The sequence below is a fragment of the Phyllostomus hastatus genome, unplaced genomic scaffold (assembly GCF_019186645.2).
Source record: "Phyllostomus hastatus isolate PE091 unplaced genomic scaffold, TTU_PhHast_1.1 phas_contig_81, whole genome shotgun sequence".
Lineage (NCBI taxonomy): Eukaryota > Metazoa > Chordata > Mammalia > Chiroptera > Phyllostomidae > Phyllostomus > Phyllostomus hastatus.
In genome coordinates, this window is record NW_025333962.1 from 1094571 (window position 1) to 1115593 (window position 21023).

General features: G+C 41.7%; 1 protein-coding gene across 8 annotated transcripts; it reads left to right on the forward strand.

The window, feature by feature from the left end:
- Positions 1–10468: 10468 nt before the first annotated feature.
- ZNF879 (zinc finger protein 879) lies at positions 10469–20653 on the forward strand. Of its 8 annotated transcripts, XM_045850482.1 has the most exons (8): positions 10526–10608; positions 12124–12191; positions 13006–13179; positions 13357–13825; positions 13982–14167; positions 14396–14522; positions 15060–15155; positions 18963–20653. In XM_045850482.1, the coding sequence occupies exons 5-8, from the start codon at positions 14084–14086 to the stop codon at positions 20408–20410; spliced, it is 1755 nt and encodes a 584-aa protein (XP_045706438.1). In that variant the 5' UTR covers positions 10526–10608; positions 12124–12191; positions 13006–13179; positions 13357–13825; positions 13982–14083; the 3' UTR covers positions 20411–20653. The 8 variants fall into 8 exon arrangements, with proteins under 8 accessions (XP_045706444.1, XP_045706442.1, XP_045706438.1 ...); XM_045850483.1 differs by lacking the exon at positions 13357–13825; XM_045850484.1 differs by lacking the exon at positions 13357–13825 and having other exon boundaries at positions 13006–13050.
- The last annotated feature ends 370 nt before the right edge of the window (positions 20654–21023 follow it).

The following is a 21023-nucleotide window of genomic DNA, read 5'->3' on the forward strand; positions in this document are numbered from 1 at the left end:
GAGAGAGCCAATCTATCAGATGCAGAGTTCAAAACACTGGTAATCAAGATGCTCACAGAAATGATTGAGTATGATCACAAAAGAGGAAAAATGAAAGCTATGCAAAGTGAAATAAAGAAAAATATATGGGGAACCACCAGTGAAGGGAAGGAAACCAGGACCCAGATCAGTGATTTGGAGCAGAAGGAAGAAATAAACATTCAACCTGGAAGGGCAGATAAAGTGCTTCCCAGATAAGATCAAGTTAAAGGAGTTCATCATCACCAAACCCTTATTATATGAAATGTTAAAGGGACTTATCTAAGAAAAAGAAGATGGTCAAAACTATGAATAGTAAAATGACAACAAATTCACAACTATCAACAACTGAACCTAAAAAAAAACAAAACCAAAAACAAACTAAGCAAACAACTAGAACAGGAACAGAATCATAGAAGTGGAGATCACACGGAGGGTTATCAGTGGGGAGGGGGAGAGGGAGAATGAGGGAAAAGGTAAAGGGAATAAGAAGCATAAATAGTAAGTACTAACAGACGGGGGGAGGTTAAGAATAGTATAGGAAAGGAGAAGCCAAAGAACTTATATGTATGACCCATGGACATGAACTAACGGAGAATGATGGTGGGCAGGTGCAGAGTGGAGGGGAAAAAAGGGGAGGGAAAACATGAGACAACTGTAATAGCATAATCAATGAAATATATTAAAAAAAGAAACCTTCCACCCAGAGCTCATTGGGGCAACCTGCTCTCACTTCTCCAGCATGTACTATCGCTTTAATAAAGTTTACTGTGCTTTTCTAAATCTTTCTGTCATGCTCTGGAATTCCTTCTTTTTCTGTGACAAGGACCTGGGCGTGTTGAGGCCTCCCTTGGCCTCCCTGGGTGCTGCCTGGCATCAGAGGGACCTCCTGGACCCACTGTGAGGTAGACCTGAGCTAAAAATCTACTGATGGTCTGAATTCTGTAATCCTCTTCCTTGACTCAGGGGCCACAGCTATGCTTTGAGTCCTGGGATTAGTGTCAGTTGAAGAACTAGGGTGCAGTAGTCTCCACAATGGTGTTTTTTTCTTCAATGCATAAGTGGTCAGGTAAAACACTGCAGGCCAGGGAAAGATTAGCAGCCTGCATTTCTGGTAGTGTACTGGGGTTTTTCTTCAAGGGGACTCAGCCTCTCCTGCATTCTGGGAGTTCTGTGTCTGTAAACTGCCTTAAGTCTGGGAATTGGCTGAAGGGCCATGACTCTCTGTTTTTATGATTTAGGTCAGCTTTTGGTTTACTTGACCTAGAACTTTTCTGCCTATACAGACAAGTGAGAATTTAGTCAGTTTCCTATCTATTTCACTTCTAGGAACAGCAGGAACAATTGAGGCCGAAGCCTCAGACTACTCCCATTGCTGCTTTAACACCACTGTGTGTCATGTTAACCCCTGCCCACCTTGCCTTTGGTGGTTGAGTGCCACCATCTGGCTTGGCCAACCCAGGATCCAGGTACTCCCACTGCATTTAGGTTTCCCAGTTCAGTGACCACAGTTCCCACAGTAAGGTCTGGCTTTCAGGAAGAGTGAGCACAGGGCCCTTCAAGGAAGCTGGGGCTCCCCTCAAAAAGTTACTTCTCATGGTCTTGGTGGACAATATGTCTTCTGGACCCTCTCAGAGTGAATGAGTAGGTCTTAAAAAACAAACCCACTTTAACATTCCAGTCTCTCTAAGCCTTCGAGTCCCTTCCTCTACATCAAACCAAGGCAGTTGCAGCATTTTAAATTTTCTCACTGTGGACAACCTTTTGGTTCATATTTTAACCAAACAAACAGTTAGAGCCTTTTCTAAGTCTGAGCTGCAACATTAATTGCAGAATCTCTGCTTACTGAGCCCATATCAATAAATTCAGTCTGATCCCACTTTAAGTTCCTTCCACCATTTTCCCACATCCTTCATATCCATCCCACTTATGTCCCTGTGTCTGCAACTTAGAAAACATAATAGTTCTTTGGGAAGGTTAATACTTTGTACCTCACCTTCAGGGGGCAGCTGGGATTCAGGTCTAGTTACAGGTCTACATGGAGAGCAGGACTGAACAAAGATGTATCAGTCCTGTCAATTAAGAAGCCATGTTTAGACCATGCTCAGTAGAGTGATGACTCCGAGATGATGCAAACCCTCGAGCATGCACAGTACAACGTGGTAAACAACAGGTGCTGATCTGAAGGGTAACACCACCCTCTCAGAGCATGTGCAGTAGGGCAACATAATCATCATGGGTTTATGGAGATGGCACAAAACAGCATGTGTTAATCAAAGGCTGATGCAACATTTCATCACATAAGAGTATGAAAGCCAAGGACTTTGAACAGACAGCCAACCTGGGCTGAGAGGAGCTGAGATGGCCAAGAGTCACTCCACTACTCCCATTGACCCTGGCTAGCTTTGTGATGTATCTTAATAGACCACTTGTCTTATCCTCAAAGAGGCACTTGACTACCCTTAGTCCTTTGATTGTCCACATAAATTGGACCCATGTGTTGAAGTCCATGTAAATAAATACCTTTGTGTTACTGAGATTACATGACTCTGGACGTCAGTGTGAGGAGCATTGGAATAAAGAGTCCTTAAAATGTTACACATATGTGGAAAGTTCACACAAGGAAATCCACACATATGTCCATATATGTGAAAAAACTGGCATTGCCAATCACAAGGTAAAGGATAAACAGTGAATAAGTGATTTAGGGAAACTGGGCAATAGCAATGAGAGAGAATGACCTTACCTCAAATCATATGCAAAATTAACTCTACATAAATAAAGACAATCATTAAAACTTTAAAGATGTTTGAATGTAACTTATGAGAACAGATTCTTGACCTAAGGATAGTGAAGAATTTTGTTAAATATGATTAAAACAATAAAAACCCTAATAATTCTTGTTCTATTTCCAATGTGTGAATTCATTCCCCACATCAAGAAATTCTCTGATAGCAGCTGGGTGTCCTATAATTCAACTCAATCTGACCTACCTACCAAGAGATAGCACCAGATCCCATATATGAAGAACTCAGTCCTACAAGACTCCCCCCACCTCTACTTCAAATGCCAATTATAAGTCCAGGTTGTTACTGGTGCTTCTGACTATAGATTGGAGGTTCAAATGACACCCTCTTTGAATTCAATTAATTTGCTACAGCAGCTCACAGAACTCAGAGAAACATTTTTATTATGAGATTAATAGTTTATTTTGAAAGGGTATGTCTCAGGAACAGCCAGATGGAAAAGGTGCATAGGGCAAGGTTTGGGGAACAGGCACGGAGCTTCCATACTCTGTCTGTGTGCCATTCTCCTCAAATCTCCATTTGATATCTAGCTCAAAAGCTGGAACCCCATCCTTCTCGGATTTTATGAAGGTATCATTACATAGATATAACTGATCAAATTATTGGCCATGGCTTTAAACTCAATCTCAAATCCATCTCTCCTACCCCCTCCCCAGATTTTGGAAGGCGAAGCTGAAAGTTTATACCTTCTGTCCTTAGGGCACCTGGGGTCTTTCATTAACATAACAAAGGACACCTTTATGATCATCATTACTTGGGAAATTTCAAGAGATATTGGAGCTCTATGCCAGGAACGAGAACTAAAGCCAAGTATATTTTTCTTAAAATAAATCACAATATCATAAGCTCTAATCCAAAAGGAAAACAATTTTTAAGTTACCTGTTAAAAGTTACAAGCTTTTGTTCATCAAAATACACCATGAAGTAAGTGAAAATAGTCACAAACTGTAAACAGCTATTAACCAATACAATATAGGCAACAGACTGAGAATCAATATAGAGAATAGATATAGATGTGAATTAGTAAGAAAGAAACAAGCAACACAATTGTTAGAGTAAAAATTCAATAGAGTAAATTGGAAGATCCAATTGGCTTTATTGAACAACTCATGAATCAGGCAGCATCCCATCTAGTGAGCACAGAGGAGCCCCAAGATGCTGTACAATGTGGGCAATATGGAAGGTTTTATAGGTAGGATAAAAAAAGTTATTAGCAAAACAAAGGATTGTTTCAGGGAAAGTTACCTTCCTCTAGGGAAAGGCAAAGATTTTATCAGGTAGAGTGCCTCAGTTTCTTTTGGGGGATAGAGAGAGTGCCCAAGAGACAGAATTTTAGACTGCATTGCTGAAGAAGGCTGAAACTGCATCGGTCAAATATTATAAATCTAGGTTTGGTGTCATGGACTTTGAACACATGATGTCATTTTGGGCCCCTTTAACACAGCTTAACATGCTTACTGGTTCTAGTTCTTAATACTTTTGTTTCCCCTCAACTACTTCCATAATTGTCAAATATATTTTTTGGTGTTGGCATCTTTTGAAGTAGTATCCTTGCCTGCACACTTACCTACTGGTATCAACAAGGAAAATTAGATCTGAGATTTAGAAATATAACTTACTATATTTTATTTTCTATCATCATGTCTGTGTGTGGGGACCAGTACTTCCATGATGTGGGAAAGTGAGATTGTCAAGGAGAGACACTTGCCACATCTCTTCAAAGCTCTACATAGGACTGTGCAAAACTTCATGGTAAGTGTGCTGAAGACTGTCCTGCAGAAGTCTAATACAATTGTGCATGTTAATTGTAAAATTAAACTCCCTGTTGCAGGGAAAGGGAGACATATCATAGATCACTTTGCTTTTTCTTTAAGGAGCTGATATTACACACTCCAACCCTTATAACTCAAACAGCACAAGTAATTTTCATTTTGAAATTTAAAAATATTTGTAATGTAATTGCATGGCAAAAGGCTATGTAACAAAAAAATCTTGCATTTCAAGACAAATATTCTTTCAGTTCTGTTAAACTGAATATACAATTATGTTCCCTAGGCAACCAACTTTTGCTTATAACTACAATTTAATTTCACATTAACAAAACACAGTGAAAAGACAACTTTTATGAAAATCTAATTACAATAATAAATCAAATACTTGTGGGATGCCCCATCCCTCAGAGCTTTCCTAACTGCCTGGGATGAGAATGAGTTATCCTGGACACAATCTGTTGTTCCAGTGGGAAAGGGGGTGGAGATTCCCTCTAGTAGAGAATGCCCCAGCCTTTCTCAGAAATGGCTTTTATTGGGATCGGTATGCACAAGAGTATACAGTATGCATGCAAAGCTCATCAATCAATGTCTAAAGGCCATAGTTACAGAAAACAGATATTATCTATAGATAACAATTGAGGAAATGAAGAGATCTGCCTTAGGTCAGGGCCGGTTAGATACACTGATGCCAGAGGGTTGTTAGGGCGTGTTTCATGAGATTAGAAGTTCACTCCCTTCTGCTTTGAATTTAAACTTCTGGTTTATATCAACAGGGCTATACAAAGCAAAGCAAGCCTCAAGGGATATAATGCATTCTTTAGGCCTGATTTCCCACGGGAACCCTCGGTGCTAGTGTTGGGTCATGCCTGCCTCCAACATTCCTGGTGTTCCCTAAGGGACTTACAGGCAAGGCCTCGCTCACTCAAGGCTACAGTTCCTGATACCACACAAAGTGGTCCCCAACAAATACTTAATTAAAAAGAGATGTTCAATGTAATTTAAGATTACTCAGCAGTTGATTAGAAAGTCATATTCTATTTGACTGTTTTTCTATTTGGGTGGTTTCTATTAAATATTTAGCATACATATTTAAACATTAATTTTTTTTTTTTATATTTGAAGTTAACTTGTATCTATGCTATTCTCCTGAATAAGACAAGAACCTCAGCTCGCTCTCATATCTTCTTTGCCTCTCTGTTTTGCCATCACTGGGTTTTTAACCCTATTGTTAAATTACCCTCACAATCTGCTTCAAGAATCATTTTTACTCCGATTCATTTACTTACTACATTTTTATAATCTGTACAAGTTTTACTTTGATTTTTAAAAATAAATTGCATTCATGACAATTTCCATCAGAAATATTCTAGAGATCAGAATGTATGTATATTTGTATTTTCATCTTCCAAATGCCTTTGCTCTGCTCATAGGTAAGTGCTAGATTAAAAGGTCATAGAATTCCAAATTCAAAATGATTTTAATTTAGAAATCTGAGAATATTACTCCACATATTCTTCTAGGATCCATAACTGCTGATTAGAGTCTAGGACTAGCCTAACCCCTTGCTTTGCCTGGAAGAGTGGAATTCTTGGTTACCCAGCACCCAGTCCCTCTCCTCTTTTATTTCTCAACAGAAACTTGATCTTGTGGCCATATCTACATCTCACTCCACTCCTGAGGAGCAGGGTGGAGAGAAGGAAGAATCCTGTGTTTTGAACAGCTTCAATGAATCACTTATTCTGCTGTAGCATCTATTACTTGTGGCAAGTAATAAATACATAGGTAATCTTTATTTCCTTCTTATATTCTGGTAGTTTTTAGGGTTTCCTGTTTTCCGTAGAGTTCTTAAGTTTCAACCCAGGTTGTATTTTTTGTAGACACCATCTTTCCACCCCTACACCCCAATTATTATGCTTAACACCTTATATTGTATTTAACCTGAAGGCCCAGATCTTTTTCAGCTTGAATATGTTTTCTGCTGTACCTCTATCCATATCTTGATATAATCCATTTGTAATTCTTTCCCCCTTTTCATTTTCTCTGTTTTTCTTTTTCCTCCAAGTCTTTACATATGATGGATTTTGGATCTTAGAGCACATTATCAATGCCTTCCAAGATTTTCACTCAATTTCTGATGTTTTGATGACTTTTTCTAGATATTTTCAATATATTCCTTTGAAAATTATATATGTTATTATTATTTTAAAGAATATTAAGAGATAAAGGGAGGTAATAAGTCTGCCATGTTATTTTTACTTCATAAATGTCAGTGCTATGTTGTTTTGCCAATAGTGGTTCATGATTTTTATGTTTTTATTTTGTATTGTGATAAAATTCATATAACATAAAATTTACCATTTTAAGTGTACAGTTCAGTTGCATTAACTATATTCACATTTTGCAACCATCACCATCTCTCTCCAGAAATTTTTCATTATTTCAAACTGAAACTCTGTACCCATTAAACTATAAATCCTCATTTCCCTCTCCCTCCAAGTCCCTGGTAACCATTATTCTACTATTTGTGTATAAATCTGATTGTTCTGGATACCTTATATAAGTGGAATTATATAATATTTGTCTCTTGTGTCTGCTTAGTTTACTTAGTATGCCTTCAAGATTCATCCATATTGTAGCATGTGTCAGAACTTCTTTCTATGGCTGAATAATAACCCATTGTATGTGGAGACCACATTTTGTTTATCCACCCAGCCCTTCATTGATGCTTGGGTTATTTCTGATGCAGACACCGGCCTGCAGTGTCCGAGTCATTATGGATGAAATGGAACATTCACACAGACTACCGAGTCCAGTGGAGGAAAAGGGACAGCATGGCTTTTCTCTCAAGAGGAGCAAAAGCCTTGGCCCTTGCCATGATCGGCCTGAATAGGGTTTCTTGGCATACTACATGATGGTCCTCATTTACTATGCACAGGTTCGCTTTAGGTGGTTATGTTTTACAGAAAACAAAGGAACCAGTGCTGCTAATCACATCACAGAAGAGGGATATTTGCAAATGAAAAGGCAAAAGTGGTAGAACTGGTTATACTCATCCTTGGAAGCTTTAGCATGGGTTTTAGGAAGTTAGTTTGCAGTAAATGTCCTCAATTCAGGGTGAGGGAGTTTTTTAGCAAGAGCAAGACTCAAAGTGGCCTAGGCACATTGTAGGCCTGATTCCCCATGGGAGAACCTATCCGTGGGCATGGGTCCTGTGCATCTCCAAGTGGGAGCTGGGCCCACGCCATGCAGAATGGTCTCCTACATATTTCTACATTTTGGCTATTGTGAATAATGCCACTGTGTACACTGGTATACAAATACCTGTTTAAGACCCTGCTTTTAATTCTTTTGGGCATATACCCAGAAGTGGAATTGCTGGGTTATACAGTAATTCTATTTTTAATTGTCTCAGAAACCACCCTACTATTTTCCACTGTGGTTGCATCATTTTACATTCCCACCAGCAACGCGCAAGGATTCCACCGTCTCCAGGTCTTCATCAGCACTTGTTTTCTGTATGGCATTGTTTTGTTTTCACAGCAGCCACACTAAGAGGTGTGAACTTGTTACAGAACAAAAGGGGCCAAGGGGGGCCAAAGGGCAATATACTATTACCAAAAGGAACCCCCCCAGGTTTGTTATGTCTGCCGCAGAGGAAAGATGTCTCTCAATGCCAGAGATTAGTGAAAAGGAAAGGAAATGTTTATTTAATGCCACACAGACTTAAAGTAGTGACCTAATGTCTTCATCAAAATCCAAAAGTCCCTTAAAACACCCACAAACACACACAGTCCTTCCTTACCCCTTTGCCCAGTCTGGGGTACCATATCTCAGGAAAAGAAATAGAAGTCCGTGGCTCAGGCAGCCCCTGGTTCTTCCCAGTAATCTGTCTCAGCTGGTAGGCCTCTCTCGGTTCCTGGCTCCATCAGCTGTGTCGCCAGGATCTCTGCTAAAGCCAGGTGGTGGTTCCCTCTTCTAAAGCTTCAGGGGTCCCCACTCTGGCAAAGCTGCGTGGCTCTCTCTGCACAAGGACACGGGAGTCCCAATTCTGCTAAAGACTGAGTGTTTCTCCCTCCAATTGGTGCTGCGTCTCGGTTTTAAATCCCCAAGCCAATCTTCCTCTGCAGCCCCATTTCTGACTCCCCCCACAATCAGCTACACTTGCCAACACTCTCATATCCTTCCAGTTTTACTGGGCTGCCATCATGAGTCTGGGCAGGTGTGGCCCCATGGCATGGAGCCAATCTTCTCCAAGCTTCCAGGCAGGCGCTGTAACTGGGGTGGGGGCGGGGGGGACCTGCCCTCAGTTACATCTTGGTGGGGAAGTTACTTCCATTCCCCTGGCTCAGAGCATGGCCACAGCTATTTAACATATCTATGCAACCAGTTAAAGGTTATAGATATGTTAAGTGACCACACCAGAGGTTAGCTGCAAAGCTGTTGCTATGTAAAACAGCTTTCAATGGCCCTGCTCCATCTGTCCTTTCCCCCAACCCACACCTGTTGGGGCGGGGGTGAGGGCATCCTAATATTTTCTGGACACCTTGAGTTCTGGACCCCATTCCAAATCCCTATTTGGGGTCCCCCCTCTTGGCTGCACCCTGTTGCAAACTGATATCCCGTTGTGATTTGTATTTTTATTGTTATTTTTTAAAAATCCTCATCCAAGGGAGGTCGGGGAGAGAGAGATTGGTTGCTGCTTCCCCTACATTCCAGGATTGGAATGGAACTGGCAACCTTTTTTTTTTTGTGCATGAGAGGAAGCTCCAACCAACTGAGCCAACCCAGCCAGAGCTTCCATGGAGGCTTTGAAAAAAAAAAAGATTTTATTTTTATTTATTTTTAGAGAGAGGGGAAGGGAAGAAGAAAGAGAAGGAGAGAAACATAGCTGTCCAAGAGAAACATTAATCCGTTGCCTCTCTCATGCCCCTAACCAAGGACCTGGTGGGCAACCCAGGCATGTGCCCTGACCCAGAATCAAACAGATGACCTGGGTTTTGCAGGATGAGGACCAATCTACTGAGCCATACCAGCCAGGGCACTCATTATGGTTTTGATTTGCATTTCCCTAATGGTTAGTCGTGTGTGGTTAGTCATGTGTATCTTTTATCAACACAAAACAACTCATGTATCCAATTTTAATCATTTTTTACTTTGAAAAGATATTATTGTAACATTGTGATCCCAGATTTCTTTTTCACATTTTCCTGGCATATTTAGTTAACCTCTTTATTTTCTACCTTCAAATGCCCTTTAGAATTAGGTTTTCCTTTGTAAGCTATAATGTTGAATATTTTAAAAACTATTTATTTAACATATTGAGCTCATGTTATTTGGTATGTACGGTGCCAGTCATGGGAATGCAGTTTGAAGAAGGGGATTGTAGTCGAAGCTGAAGACAAGCTTCATGATTATAATGAACCATTTTAAAAGAATGAGTGTTATGGAAAGGGACGTACTGGGTTTCTGTTTTTGTTTTTACCTAATGTGAATGCCAGTTAAAAATATATCTTTTAGAGGCCACAAAATTTAGACATAATTTAGACAAAAATTTGTAACGGATTTGAACACTTCTCTTACCAACCAAGAATAAGGATCAGAGAGTGCGTAATGTTCCACATTTTAAAATACATTATCATATTTCCCTCTTATCATCATTGTCATTATAATCACGAATAAAAAGGGTGAACGAGAGGATAAGAGGTTAGAGCTGATGCTTCGAGATGTAGGTCAACCTTCCCTGGCTTCTAGGAGGGAGCATTCTTCAGGCCTGTTGCTATTGATCCTTCCTGGTCACCGTCGAGGTGCCTGCCGCGGCTGCATCTGGGAAATAGAGTTCGAAAGGAAAAGCACCGTGCCTCAAGCTGGGGACCCCGCGGCTCTCCGGTGCGCAGGCGCATTGAAGCTCGGCGGCTTCGGTGAGAACTGTTCTTACCCTAGGTCTTCCGCTTGCCTCCGGTGAGGTTGGCAGCTTCGCGACCTGTTGCGGCGGCGCTGAGTACGGATTGCCGGTGAGAGAGGGCCCAGGTTGTGCACCTCCTGCGGTGGGGCCAGAGCCCGAGTCCCAGCTTGGTGCGCTCTAGCCGTGGCGGCCCGGGCAAGTGGACGCGGCCCGGGGAGGGGGCGTTGCCCAGAGGGGCCAACTTGGAGGCCGGAAGTTGGAGCTGCAGCCGCTTTCGTCCTGGGCCTGTGCCCGGGCCGGGCTCCGTGAGGAATGGCCGTGGGAAAGGATTGCAGCGAACAGTGTCTTGTTTCGGGGTTCGTGAACTCTGTGGTGGTCTTCGGCTTGTAGTGTTTGTTGGTTCCCCGCTTCCCCAGAGCATACATGTACTTTAGATTTATCCGTTCTTGTAAACCTTGCTTGTTTGGCATCGTTTTCCTAGAATGACTTAACTATTTTTTTGTTGTTGTAACGTCCTTTTACTCTGTCTTTAAAGTTCATTTCTAGCCAGCGACGCTATTCCTTCTGAGTCTTGTATTTCAGGAGGTGGGAAAGGGAAGGTGGGTCGGTAATGGTTCCTTTCACACAGGGAGGTTTGGTAACTCTTTTTCATAAGGGAAGCGCAGCTTCCAAGAGGAAGAGAACAGAAGAATTTTTGGTTAGCTATTTCTGAACAGCACACCAAGCTCTTCAGATGACACTTGAAGAATTAAAATTGTCAATGAAAGAAGCCTTCAAACCCATAAGGATTTATTTGAGGACATGCCTTGAAGCAAGACTGAGTGGATTGAGAAATGCTCCGAGAATAGCAGGCGTACAGTTCCTTGTATATTTTCGGAATCAGAGGAAAAAATGTAAGGCAGGTCACTAGGTTAAGAAGGCAGAAGAAGCAGAGCTGGGGAAATTTCCGGGACTGGATGAAAAGCAAGATGGAGAGAGATGTGTGGCGCTTGCGCTGGTGGGTGTAGCCTGGTGACTTCGGGCAGTCTCTGGAGGAGACGGTGGGTGCAGCAAGGTGACAGCAGGGAGGTCTGAGTTGAGTTCTGGACTCGGTGCTCTTTTTGAAGGAGCTGGAAGCTGGAGTTCCTCTGACTCGGCAGAGAAAGAGTCTTAGCTGCAGGAGGATAGTAGGCAGGGCTCGCCTACTGTGAAGGTTGATGGGCCAGTTAGGAGTCACCATGCATACTGTCCTCAGGTTACTTTTGGTTCCTGGGCTTGTCAGGCCTGTGTAGCCCTCTTTTTGTTGTCATAATTACAGTTATTATAGCTCAAAGTATCAAAGTGCTGATGTGCGGAATATTTGTGTCATTTTTCATTGCTTTAAATCTTTGAGCCTGGGCTGATGGCCCTGCACTCTGTTCATGCATTTTCAGATAATTCTCACACCTTAGTTGGATTATCCTTTATTCACAAACCACTGGCTGGAAGGTAGCAGGCCTGTGATGGGGAGTTTGGGGGCATGCTGAGGGCCCCTCTCTCTGGAGGTTCCCTCTTCAGGGGCTCCCTGTGCAGTGGTGGTGGCCTGGCCTGAAGTATGGGAGTGCTGACAGTGTGGACAGTGTCACAGCTTCCTTCTTCCTTACAGGTGCCTCCTGCAGCCAGGGCAGCCGGCAGGGGGAAATGGCCACAGAGTTGCTTCCACCCCAGGCTCAGGTGAGTGAGGCTTCCTTCCTCGAACTGCCTTTTGGGTTCAGAGGTTCATGAACATGCTCCACTCATTGCTGAGCTTATCTGGGCAGGAAGCCCCAGTCGGATCAGAGGGAGTCTGCCTCAACTCACTGCCAGACTTATTGTCAGTTCTGTGCTTAACAGTTAAGTCCTTGCTGACTAGGAATTCAATGGGCCACAGGTCCCATCCACGGTCACACTCAGAGCTCTGTGAGGGATCCAGGGTATCTGTGCTCTGTGAAGGGTGAAGACATGGAAGAGTCAAATGATTCCCTCACAACATGAGGGATTTATGCAGGAAAGGCAGCGCCTTTGCCTTCCTAGTCAACCATGGCAGTACCTGGTAAGGGTCCAGGTGATTTTTCTAGGAGGATCCAGGAAAGAGGACCTCTGAGTCAGCAGGTGTGGTCAGGGACACATGCCTCAGTATTGGGCAGTTTTGGACTGACAAGCAGTACTGGGCTCATGTAGATGGCAAAAAGAGAAGAAAGAGGTGACAGGTTGGAGGAAGTAAGCGAGCTTTCCCTGAGCAAGGAAGCATCCAGTCTGCAGCAATGGAACTCAAGTGGAAATAACCCAGATGTCCACCAGTAGATTAGTTACATGAACTGATTGACCTATACAATGAAATGAGAGACAGCAAATAAAACGTGCAGTGGATCTTCTGTCTTTGTTTAAATATAAAGTGGTTTTAGCATGTAAAAAATCTGAAAGCATGTAAAAAAATCTGTCTTCCCTTCTTTACCCTTTCATGGCTCATGGGAAGCATACTTCAAAACATAATCTCTTTCCAACCCAGAAAACTTCTCAACAAAAATAGAAGACCAACAAAAACCTCATTCAAGTGAGTGTTTGGCCAGAGTGTGATGTGTATCCCAGGCGATCTGCTAAAGAGATCACAAAGGTGGAAAGCTCCTTGAAGGCAAATGAGTGGATTATCCAACCCAGGTTTACAGTGTGGCAAATTTGTCAGGTAACAAGTTAGGCCCATGTCTTCCAGGAAACTGGGGGTTGACTCATTCCAAGGGATGGTTACCAGTCCTTGAGGACCCTTTCCTGTGTGGTGAGGCTTTTTTAGCCATTATTAAAAAGATTTACACACACTGAAAAGGACTGAGACAGCCTCTCATTTTTGTGTTTGCCCTTGCAGGCCAGAGAACATTCCTGGCCTTTCGACCTCCTTCCTGGCTTTGGAGGACCGTAAAGAGAAAGCATGCTGTGACTCTACACTGACACCTTTAGAAATGTGTCCTAAGGAAGAAAGCTTTGCACACTTTCCCGGTGACCTGCAGGGCTGCTCAAGCCGGCATTTTTAGAGTTACTAAAGTGGAAATAACCCAGATGTCCACCAGTAGATTAGTTACATGAACTGATTGACCTATACAATGAAATGAGAGACAACAAATAAAACGTGCAGTGGATCTTCTGTCTTTGTTTAAATATAAAGCGGTTTTAGCATGTAAAAAATCTGAAAGGACACATAGGAAGAAGTTAACAAAACTTGTTTCTGTGGTAGAAAGTTAACATTTCTTTTTCTTTTACTTATTGATCTTTGCTAAGTTGCTTTTAAAGAAAAAGATTCTTAATAAGAAAAGAAAGGGGTCACTAGTTTAAAAGAGGTGAGTGGTCTAGGGAAGCTGGGGAGAGGTGGGCAAGGGCCTCTGGGTGGATGGGAGGGCTCTATCTGCAGCCTTTGCACCGGGATCTGTTGAAGGGTTCGTGCAGCCCACTGCCTGGGCCCTGTCCTGACAAAGCCATGCTTGGGGCATTTTCAGGGCCTCCCCTCACCCAGGACACAAAGATGGCCCAAGATGGGGACAGTCCAGCACACCTGTTCCTCCCTGAGGGAATGTGCTGGAGACTCCTTCTAAAACCTGATGCTGACACCTCACCTGTGGAAGGAGTTTGGTCTCGATGATTGTCCATTTCCACATCTGAAGGCCTGCATCTCTGTCATTCTGGTTTGTTTAATGACTTTAAGTGCTTGTCTTGTTTGGTGGCTGTTCAGATTCTGAGGGCACAGGGTTTCTTGCACAGAAGGTGTGTGATGGATTCGTGCTTAGGAACTGAGGGGGTTAGGAAGAGTTTGGCTTGAAATCCTCAGGGCCCTGAGTGGTAGCAGGGTTACTGTTCAGTCATCCCCTTGTGGGGATGGTTCTGGGCAAGCAGAAGTGGCTTTGCTATTACAGGAGTCCGTGACGTTCGGGGACGTGGCCGTGCTCTTCAGCCGGGACGAGTGGCTGTGCCTGGACTCTGCACAGAGAACCTTGTACCGGGAGGTGATGCTGGAGAACTACCACAGCCTGGTGTCCCTGGGTAAGGCTGGGCCTTGTCCTGGGCTCACTGGTTGAGCCCTTGCCTTGTCCCGGGCTCTGTGGATGAGGCCCTGCCTCAACTCAGGTTCTGTGGGTAAGGCTCTGCCTGGCGATGTATACTCTGCTGGGGGTGCATCTTGGTGTTCTCTCCAAGGAGGACATTGAGGGCTCACGCAGGTTCAGTCCACCACTGCAGTAGGTGGGCTTTGAGGGTAGCAGTTGCTATTCCTCTCAGCTGCTGCGAAGGTTTCAACTTCATAGAGTTGGTGACGTTTCTTTCTGTGCTTTTCCTGTCTCCTGTCCCTGGCCTCTGTTCCCTGTGACTCACAGGAGGTTCCAGCTTAGAGGAGTACACAGCCAGAGCTCTAGCCTTTTTCTTGATTCCCTGGAAGCCCAGGTTTAAGCCCCTCTCAGAACAAACCTCTCTCTTTCCTTGGACTGTCCTTTTGGCCCAAGACACTGGGCCTGGATCTACAGGCCAGGATGGCTATTTGTGCCTGTGCCATGGACTCATTCTCTTTTTCTTGCTCACACACAGGGATTCTGTTTTCCAAACCAAAGGTTATCTTCCAGTTACAGCAAGGGGAAGACCCCTGGATGGTGGGAAATGGACTTTCCTACGGTGCACGTCTAGGTGAGTGACGGTCCCTGGGGAATGGGCCTATCTGGTCTATCTGTGGGACGCTGCCTGCCAGCCAGCCAGGAGGCTGCTCTCAGCTGACACTGACCAGGGCCTTTGCTGATGGCCCTGGCCAGGTGGGAAATGCTGGAAAGGATGTAGCTTCACAGTCTTACCTTTTGAGTACTTGATGTAGGAGGTTCAGAGGGAGAGGTGGATTCTTCCGATTTGGATTGCACTTTTTAAAAAATACTCCCCTTGTAATTTGAGTGCAGAATATATAATACATAGTGTGTGAAGGTTTGTCTCCCTCCTTTTTTTGTGCTTTTCTGGATTATTTTCTTAAGTTATTTCCTTTTTGTGGTTTTCACATACCTTTTAACATTAAGTACAATCTCATTGTTCCATATTGGGTTTTTGCTTTGACTTTCTGGTTTGCAACTTATTACACATAATTCAGCTGAAAAAAAAGCTGTGCTTATATTCATATACAACATGAGGGAGAGAGGGCAGGGTAGCAAAATGGTAACAGTTATGAAATGTAGGCAGAAATTTTGCAGATATTCATCATGACTAAATCTTTTGTGAAAATTTTTAAGATAATATGTTCCAGACCCCAGCTACCAGGACTTGGGTCTCAGTCGCTGGAACTCCATGGGTTGCTGGGTCCTAAGCTCTCACTCTCTGTTCTACTTTGAATTTTATCTTTGTTTCTGGTACCAGAGGATGGCTCTCTCCTCTGACTTTTGCTGCTTATCTAGCATTTATTTATCTTTTTAAAAAATTTTTATTTCTTTTTAGAGGGGTGGGGGAGAGGAAGAGAGAAACATCTATTGGCATCTATTGGCTGCCTCTTGCATGCCCCCAACCGGGGACCGGCCTGGGCATGTACCCTGACCAGAAATCGAACCAGTGACCCTTTAGTTTACAGTCTGGCACTTAAGCCACTGAGTCACCCCAGCTAGGGCCAGCATTTATTTCTCTTGATGGCAGGAGGCAGGCTTTCTGTGTCCACTCAGTCTTCTGTGTCCTTTCAGGAACTCTGTCTTCACATCTTTCCCTTTGGTTTGACTTGAATGTGTTCTTAAAAAATGTTTTCAGAAAGGTTCACATGTACTATATTTGTGCTTGTCTAAAGTCAGTTTTTTTACCTCTCCTGTGGGAATTATGTTTAGATCTAGAATTCTGGCATCAGGTTTTCTCCCAGAATTGCTCAAATTGTGCTCCACTGTATTTGGAGTGCTACAGAATCTCTTGTTGCTAAAAAATCTGTTAGTGTGATCCTGCTTCCTCTATTTCCTGTATAGAAATACATGTTTTTTGGTCTTGTCTTCTGTCTCAAATTATAGGATATCCTCTTTATCTTTAGAATTCAGAATTCATTAGGCTGTATCAGGATGTTTATTTATATTTCTTAATATTGTTAAGAAAGGCCCTTTGCTTTGAAGAGCCAAGTCTTTCTCATTTCAGGGATCTTTTTTCTACTACATATTTTACGTATACTCTGCCATATTCTACTAATAACTCAAGGAAGCCGACTGCAAGAATAATGATAAAATAAAATAGAAATTCATTCAGCACTCTAGAACGTAAATATATCTGTAGAAAGTACCAGAATGGGTAGCCAGGATGAGTTTCTGACTTGATTCTGAGCTTTCTGGTTGTCAGAAAAATCACTGGTGCCAAATGGGCTCTAATTCTTCAATATGCATTTATTTGTACAAGGTATACATAGTATAATAAATAAGAGGAGCTGGAAAAGGAGATTCCCTTGAAATTTTACCAACCACATTGCACCTTTGCTGGTATTTTACTGTTAATCCTTTCAGACTGTGTGAGTATTGTTTGAGTGTGTTTGTGCACGAGAGAGACAGACACACACAGATGGAGAGAAACAGAAAGATTGATTATACATGTTGTTATTGAGCCTGTTTTTAATTGGGAATGTCCTTCAATTGTTCAACCCTCATGAAGTAGAGGCCTACCTCTTTGAAAGGACTCTGTTGTATTGTTAAGCCATATTTTATTGAACAGTCTTTTACAAATTTTAATTTTTAGTTTTTCCCTGTTGATATTACTGCTGTGGCTGTAGATACAAAGGTATGATATAAAGATAAAAAGTCCAGAGAGTAATTACAGCACAAAGGCATGAGTATTGTGATTAAAAAGGCAAGGAATGGGAATTGAAAATTCACTGAGGATTTTTTTCAAAACTACTCAACCTCATTATAATCAATGAAATTCAAACTAAAACAGTGATACCATTTTTTTCTTATTAAATTACCAGAAATTAAGAAATATATATCCAGTGTTTTGCTACTCTCCAAGTGACATGCAATATCTTTAGAATCTTCTGATCTGTAGTCAGATGCGTCGTTATCCATTGCGCCACTGTCCCCATACTGTCATGCAATATCTTTAGTGGGATTTTGATAGGTACAATCTATCTGGCATCATTAAAATCAATTCCAGGTTTGGAAATTTGTCTTAAGAAAATAATTCTACAATTGTGCAAAGTTGCAAAGAATGTGTAAAAGAATGTGCCGGTGCTCAATCTACTGAGTCACACCAGCCAGGGCACAACATGAGGGATTACTGGGGAAAAAGAAATCTAAATGATTTTCAGAAGGGATTTAGTAAATGATGATGTGTTCATGACTGGAATATTACACGGCCCTTAAAAAGATGGTGTCATCCTACATTTATCTACATGAAGAGAAGCCCACAGTTTGTTTTTTTTTAAATGAAGAGGGGGGAGGGAGAAATTTAGTTTCAGTCTGTTTTTATTTCTTAAGTAAAAGATTTTTTTAATGTACAAAAAAAATCTGGTGTGCTAAATTTCACATGTAATAGGATTTCATTGCATGTGTTTATGGGTAAACTACATTTTCATTTTTATAGTTTTCTGAATTTTTCTCATGATTGTATATCTCCTTTCTTTTTAAGGAAATAAAAGCTCTTTCATAAAATATATTTATTCCTTTTGAATAACTGATTCTGTTTCTTGCACTGTATCCTAAGTAATCAAAAAAGTGGACAAAACTGTCCTTGGAAAGTACTCTTCTCTCAATTTTCCCATATTATCGCATGGCCCTGTCTCCATTGATCTGTCCGGGCCAAGAGCTAGGTATTACTCTTGCATCCTGTTTTCTACTTACTCTGCACACACTGTTAGTAGGTGAAGATGCCGGTTACCTCTACCTCCAGAGCAGGTCAAATGTGCCTGCTTCCACTGCCATGCCACTGCAAACTGCCATCTCCTCCGTCCAGGAGGGTTTTGTCAGTCTCCTGACTGGCTGCTCCCCATATGCCCTTGTTTACTTTGCCCTTACCCCCTTGACAGACAACACCATAGTTATTCTTCTTCAACAAAATTGTGTCCCTCTCAACCCCCAGTGATCCTGATAAGAAATTCCAAATGCCTTTCTAGATTTTAGAAGGCGCTACATGACACAGCACTTGCCCACCTCTTCACCTTGCAGCACTCCTCCCTTGTTCCCTCTTGCTTAAACAAACTGGACTTCTTTATGTTTCTCAAACACAAAGTTTTTTTTCTAACTGGAGTTATTTTTATACCTACATGTTTGCATGGCCAGCTAGTTATATCTCATGTTTAATTTTCTCATCACACAGTTTAAAATACCAGCTTGTTCACCCTTATACATCACCTCGTTTTTGTTTTCATACAGTTCTCATCACTTCTTAGAACTTCTGTATTTGTTTAGATTCTGAGCATATATTTGTTAGTGATCCTTGTATATTTTGATGTCACTTTTCTTTATTCCCAATGCAAGGGAGACTTACATGTTTTATTTATTTTAGGGTGGGGGAGCTTGTTTGAAACCACATTTTCCAAAGAAGACTATCAGGAAGTAATGAGTAAACTCATAGGTGATGGTACTTTTAACTTCAAGTTGGAGAAAATCTACATAAATGAGGACAAGCTGGAGAAGCAGCAAGGCAAAAAGAACAAACCTTTCAGGAAAGTCTCAATTACCATAAAAAAATCCTACACAAAGGAGAGGAACCTCATAGGTATTGAACTTGAGAAAAATCTTGGTCTAATATCATCAGTTATTAGGAAACCCAGAATTGTTTCCAGAGGAAGGAAACCCCATTCACAGCAGTATTCAATTCTATTTAAACAACTGGGAGTCAATACAGTGCGAAAATGTTACGAGTGTAACATATGTGGGAAAATCTTCCTCCACAGTTCTTCCCTGAGTAAACATCAGAGAATCCACACTGGAGAGAAGCTCTATAAATGTAAGGAATGTAGGAAAGCCTTCAGCCAAAGCTCATCCCTGACTCAGCACCTGAGAGTTCACACTGGAGAGAAACCTTACATATGCAGTGACTGTGGAAAAGCGTTCAGTTTCACTACATCTCTCATTGGACATCAGAGGATGCACACTGGAGAGAGACCCTATAAATGTAATGAGTGTGGGAAAACATTTAAAGGTAGCTCATCCCTTAATAATCACCAGCGAATTCACACAGGGGAAAAGCCCTATAAGTGTAATGAATGTGGGAGAGCCTTTAGCCAGTGCTCATCTCTTATTCAGCATCATAGAATTCATACTGGAGAGAAACCATATGAATGTAGTCAGTGTGGGAAAGCCTTTACTTCAATATCACGGCTAAGTAGGCACCATAGAATTCATACTGGAGAGAAACCCTTTAATTGTAATGAGTGTGGGAAAGTATTCAGTTACCACTCAGCTCTCATTATACATCAGAGAATTCACACAGGTGAGAAACCTTATTCGTGTAAAGAATGTGGGAAAGCCTTCAGCCAAAGCTCGGCTCTCATACAACATCAAAGAATTCATACTGGAGAAAAACCCTACAAATGTAATGAGTGTGGAAAAGCTTTCTCCTGGATTTCACGGCTTAATATACACAATAGAATTCATACTGGAGAGAAACCATATAATTGTAAAGAATGTGGAAAAGCCTTTAGTTCCCACTCAGCAGTTAATACTCATCGAAAAATTCACACTGGAGAGAAACCGTATAAATGTAATGATTGTGAAAAGGCCTTCAACCAAAGCTCAGCTCTAATTCAGCACCAGAGAATTCACACTGGGGAGAAACCATTTAACTGTAAAGTGTGTGGGAAAGCCTTTAGACAAAGTTCATCCCTTATGACACACATGAGAATTCATACAGGAGAAAAACCTTATAAATGTAAAGAATGTGGGAAAGCTTTTAGTCAGAGTTCTTCCCTTACTAATCACCAGAGGACTCATACTGGAGGAAAACTGTAAGTAAAATGCATGTGGAAAATATTTCAACTGAAGTTCATTCCATACTGAATATCAAAGAATTCATCCTGGGGAGAAAGTGATAAAAAGTACTTAATTATGGGTTAAACTTCAGAATATAGACCTAATCAGACATCAGAGACTACATGATGCAGGATAACCTTAGGAATATTAGGAAAGTGTCTAAAAATGATTTTTGTGTGTGCTCTTAAGTTATTATTGACTATAAAATAGAGAATTTGTAAATCAAAGGGTCACTATTTTTTTTTCTTTCTGCTAATGTGTGGTAACAGCCACCAGCTTTCACAAGCATTGCTGGGAAGCACAGTCACCTGTAAAAGTGCAGTCATAAAGTCTAAATTTCGGAGTAATCTGGAAACCTATTTTTTGAAATTATATTTAAGTGTATGCAAGCCAGTTGTACTAAGAAGAATGTTTTGGAGGACAAATGTAAACAGGTGACCTCTAGCTACCTCAGCTTTCACTAAACTTGCTTTTTTATTTAAAAGCAAGTTCTGTACTTGGTGGTGGTTAAAATTTCTGGGTTGTTTCTCCCCTGTTTCCTAAGCCATCCACTTGAAAAGAAAATTGTGCAGGTATATAGTCTTGTGAGTTT

Excerpts from the sequence above, each read along its gene's own strand:
- ZNF879 (XM_045850482.1), top strand. The coding sequence starts at position 14,084 with ATGCTGACACCTCACCTGTGGAAGGAGTTTGGTCTCGATGATTGTCCA. Across the intron at positions 14,168-14,395 it reads CCTGCATCTCTGTCATTCTG|GAGTCCGTGACGTTCGGGGA; the intron begins GTTTGTTTAATG and ends TTGCTATTACAG. Across the intron at positions 15,156-18,962 it reads TTCCTACGGTGCACGTCTAG|GGTGGGGGAGCTTGTTTGAA; the intron begins GTGAGTGACGGT and ends TATTTATTTTAG.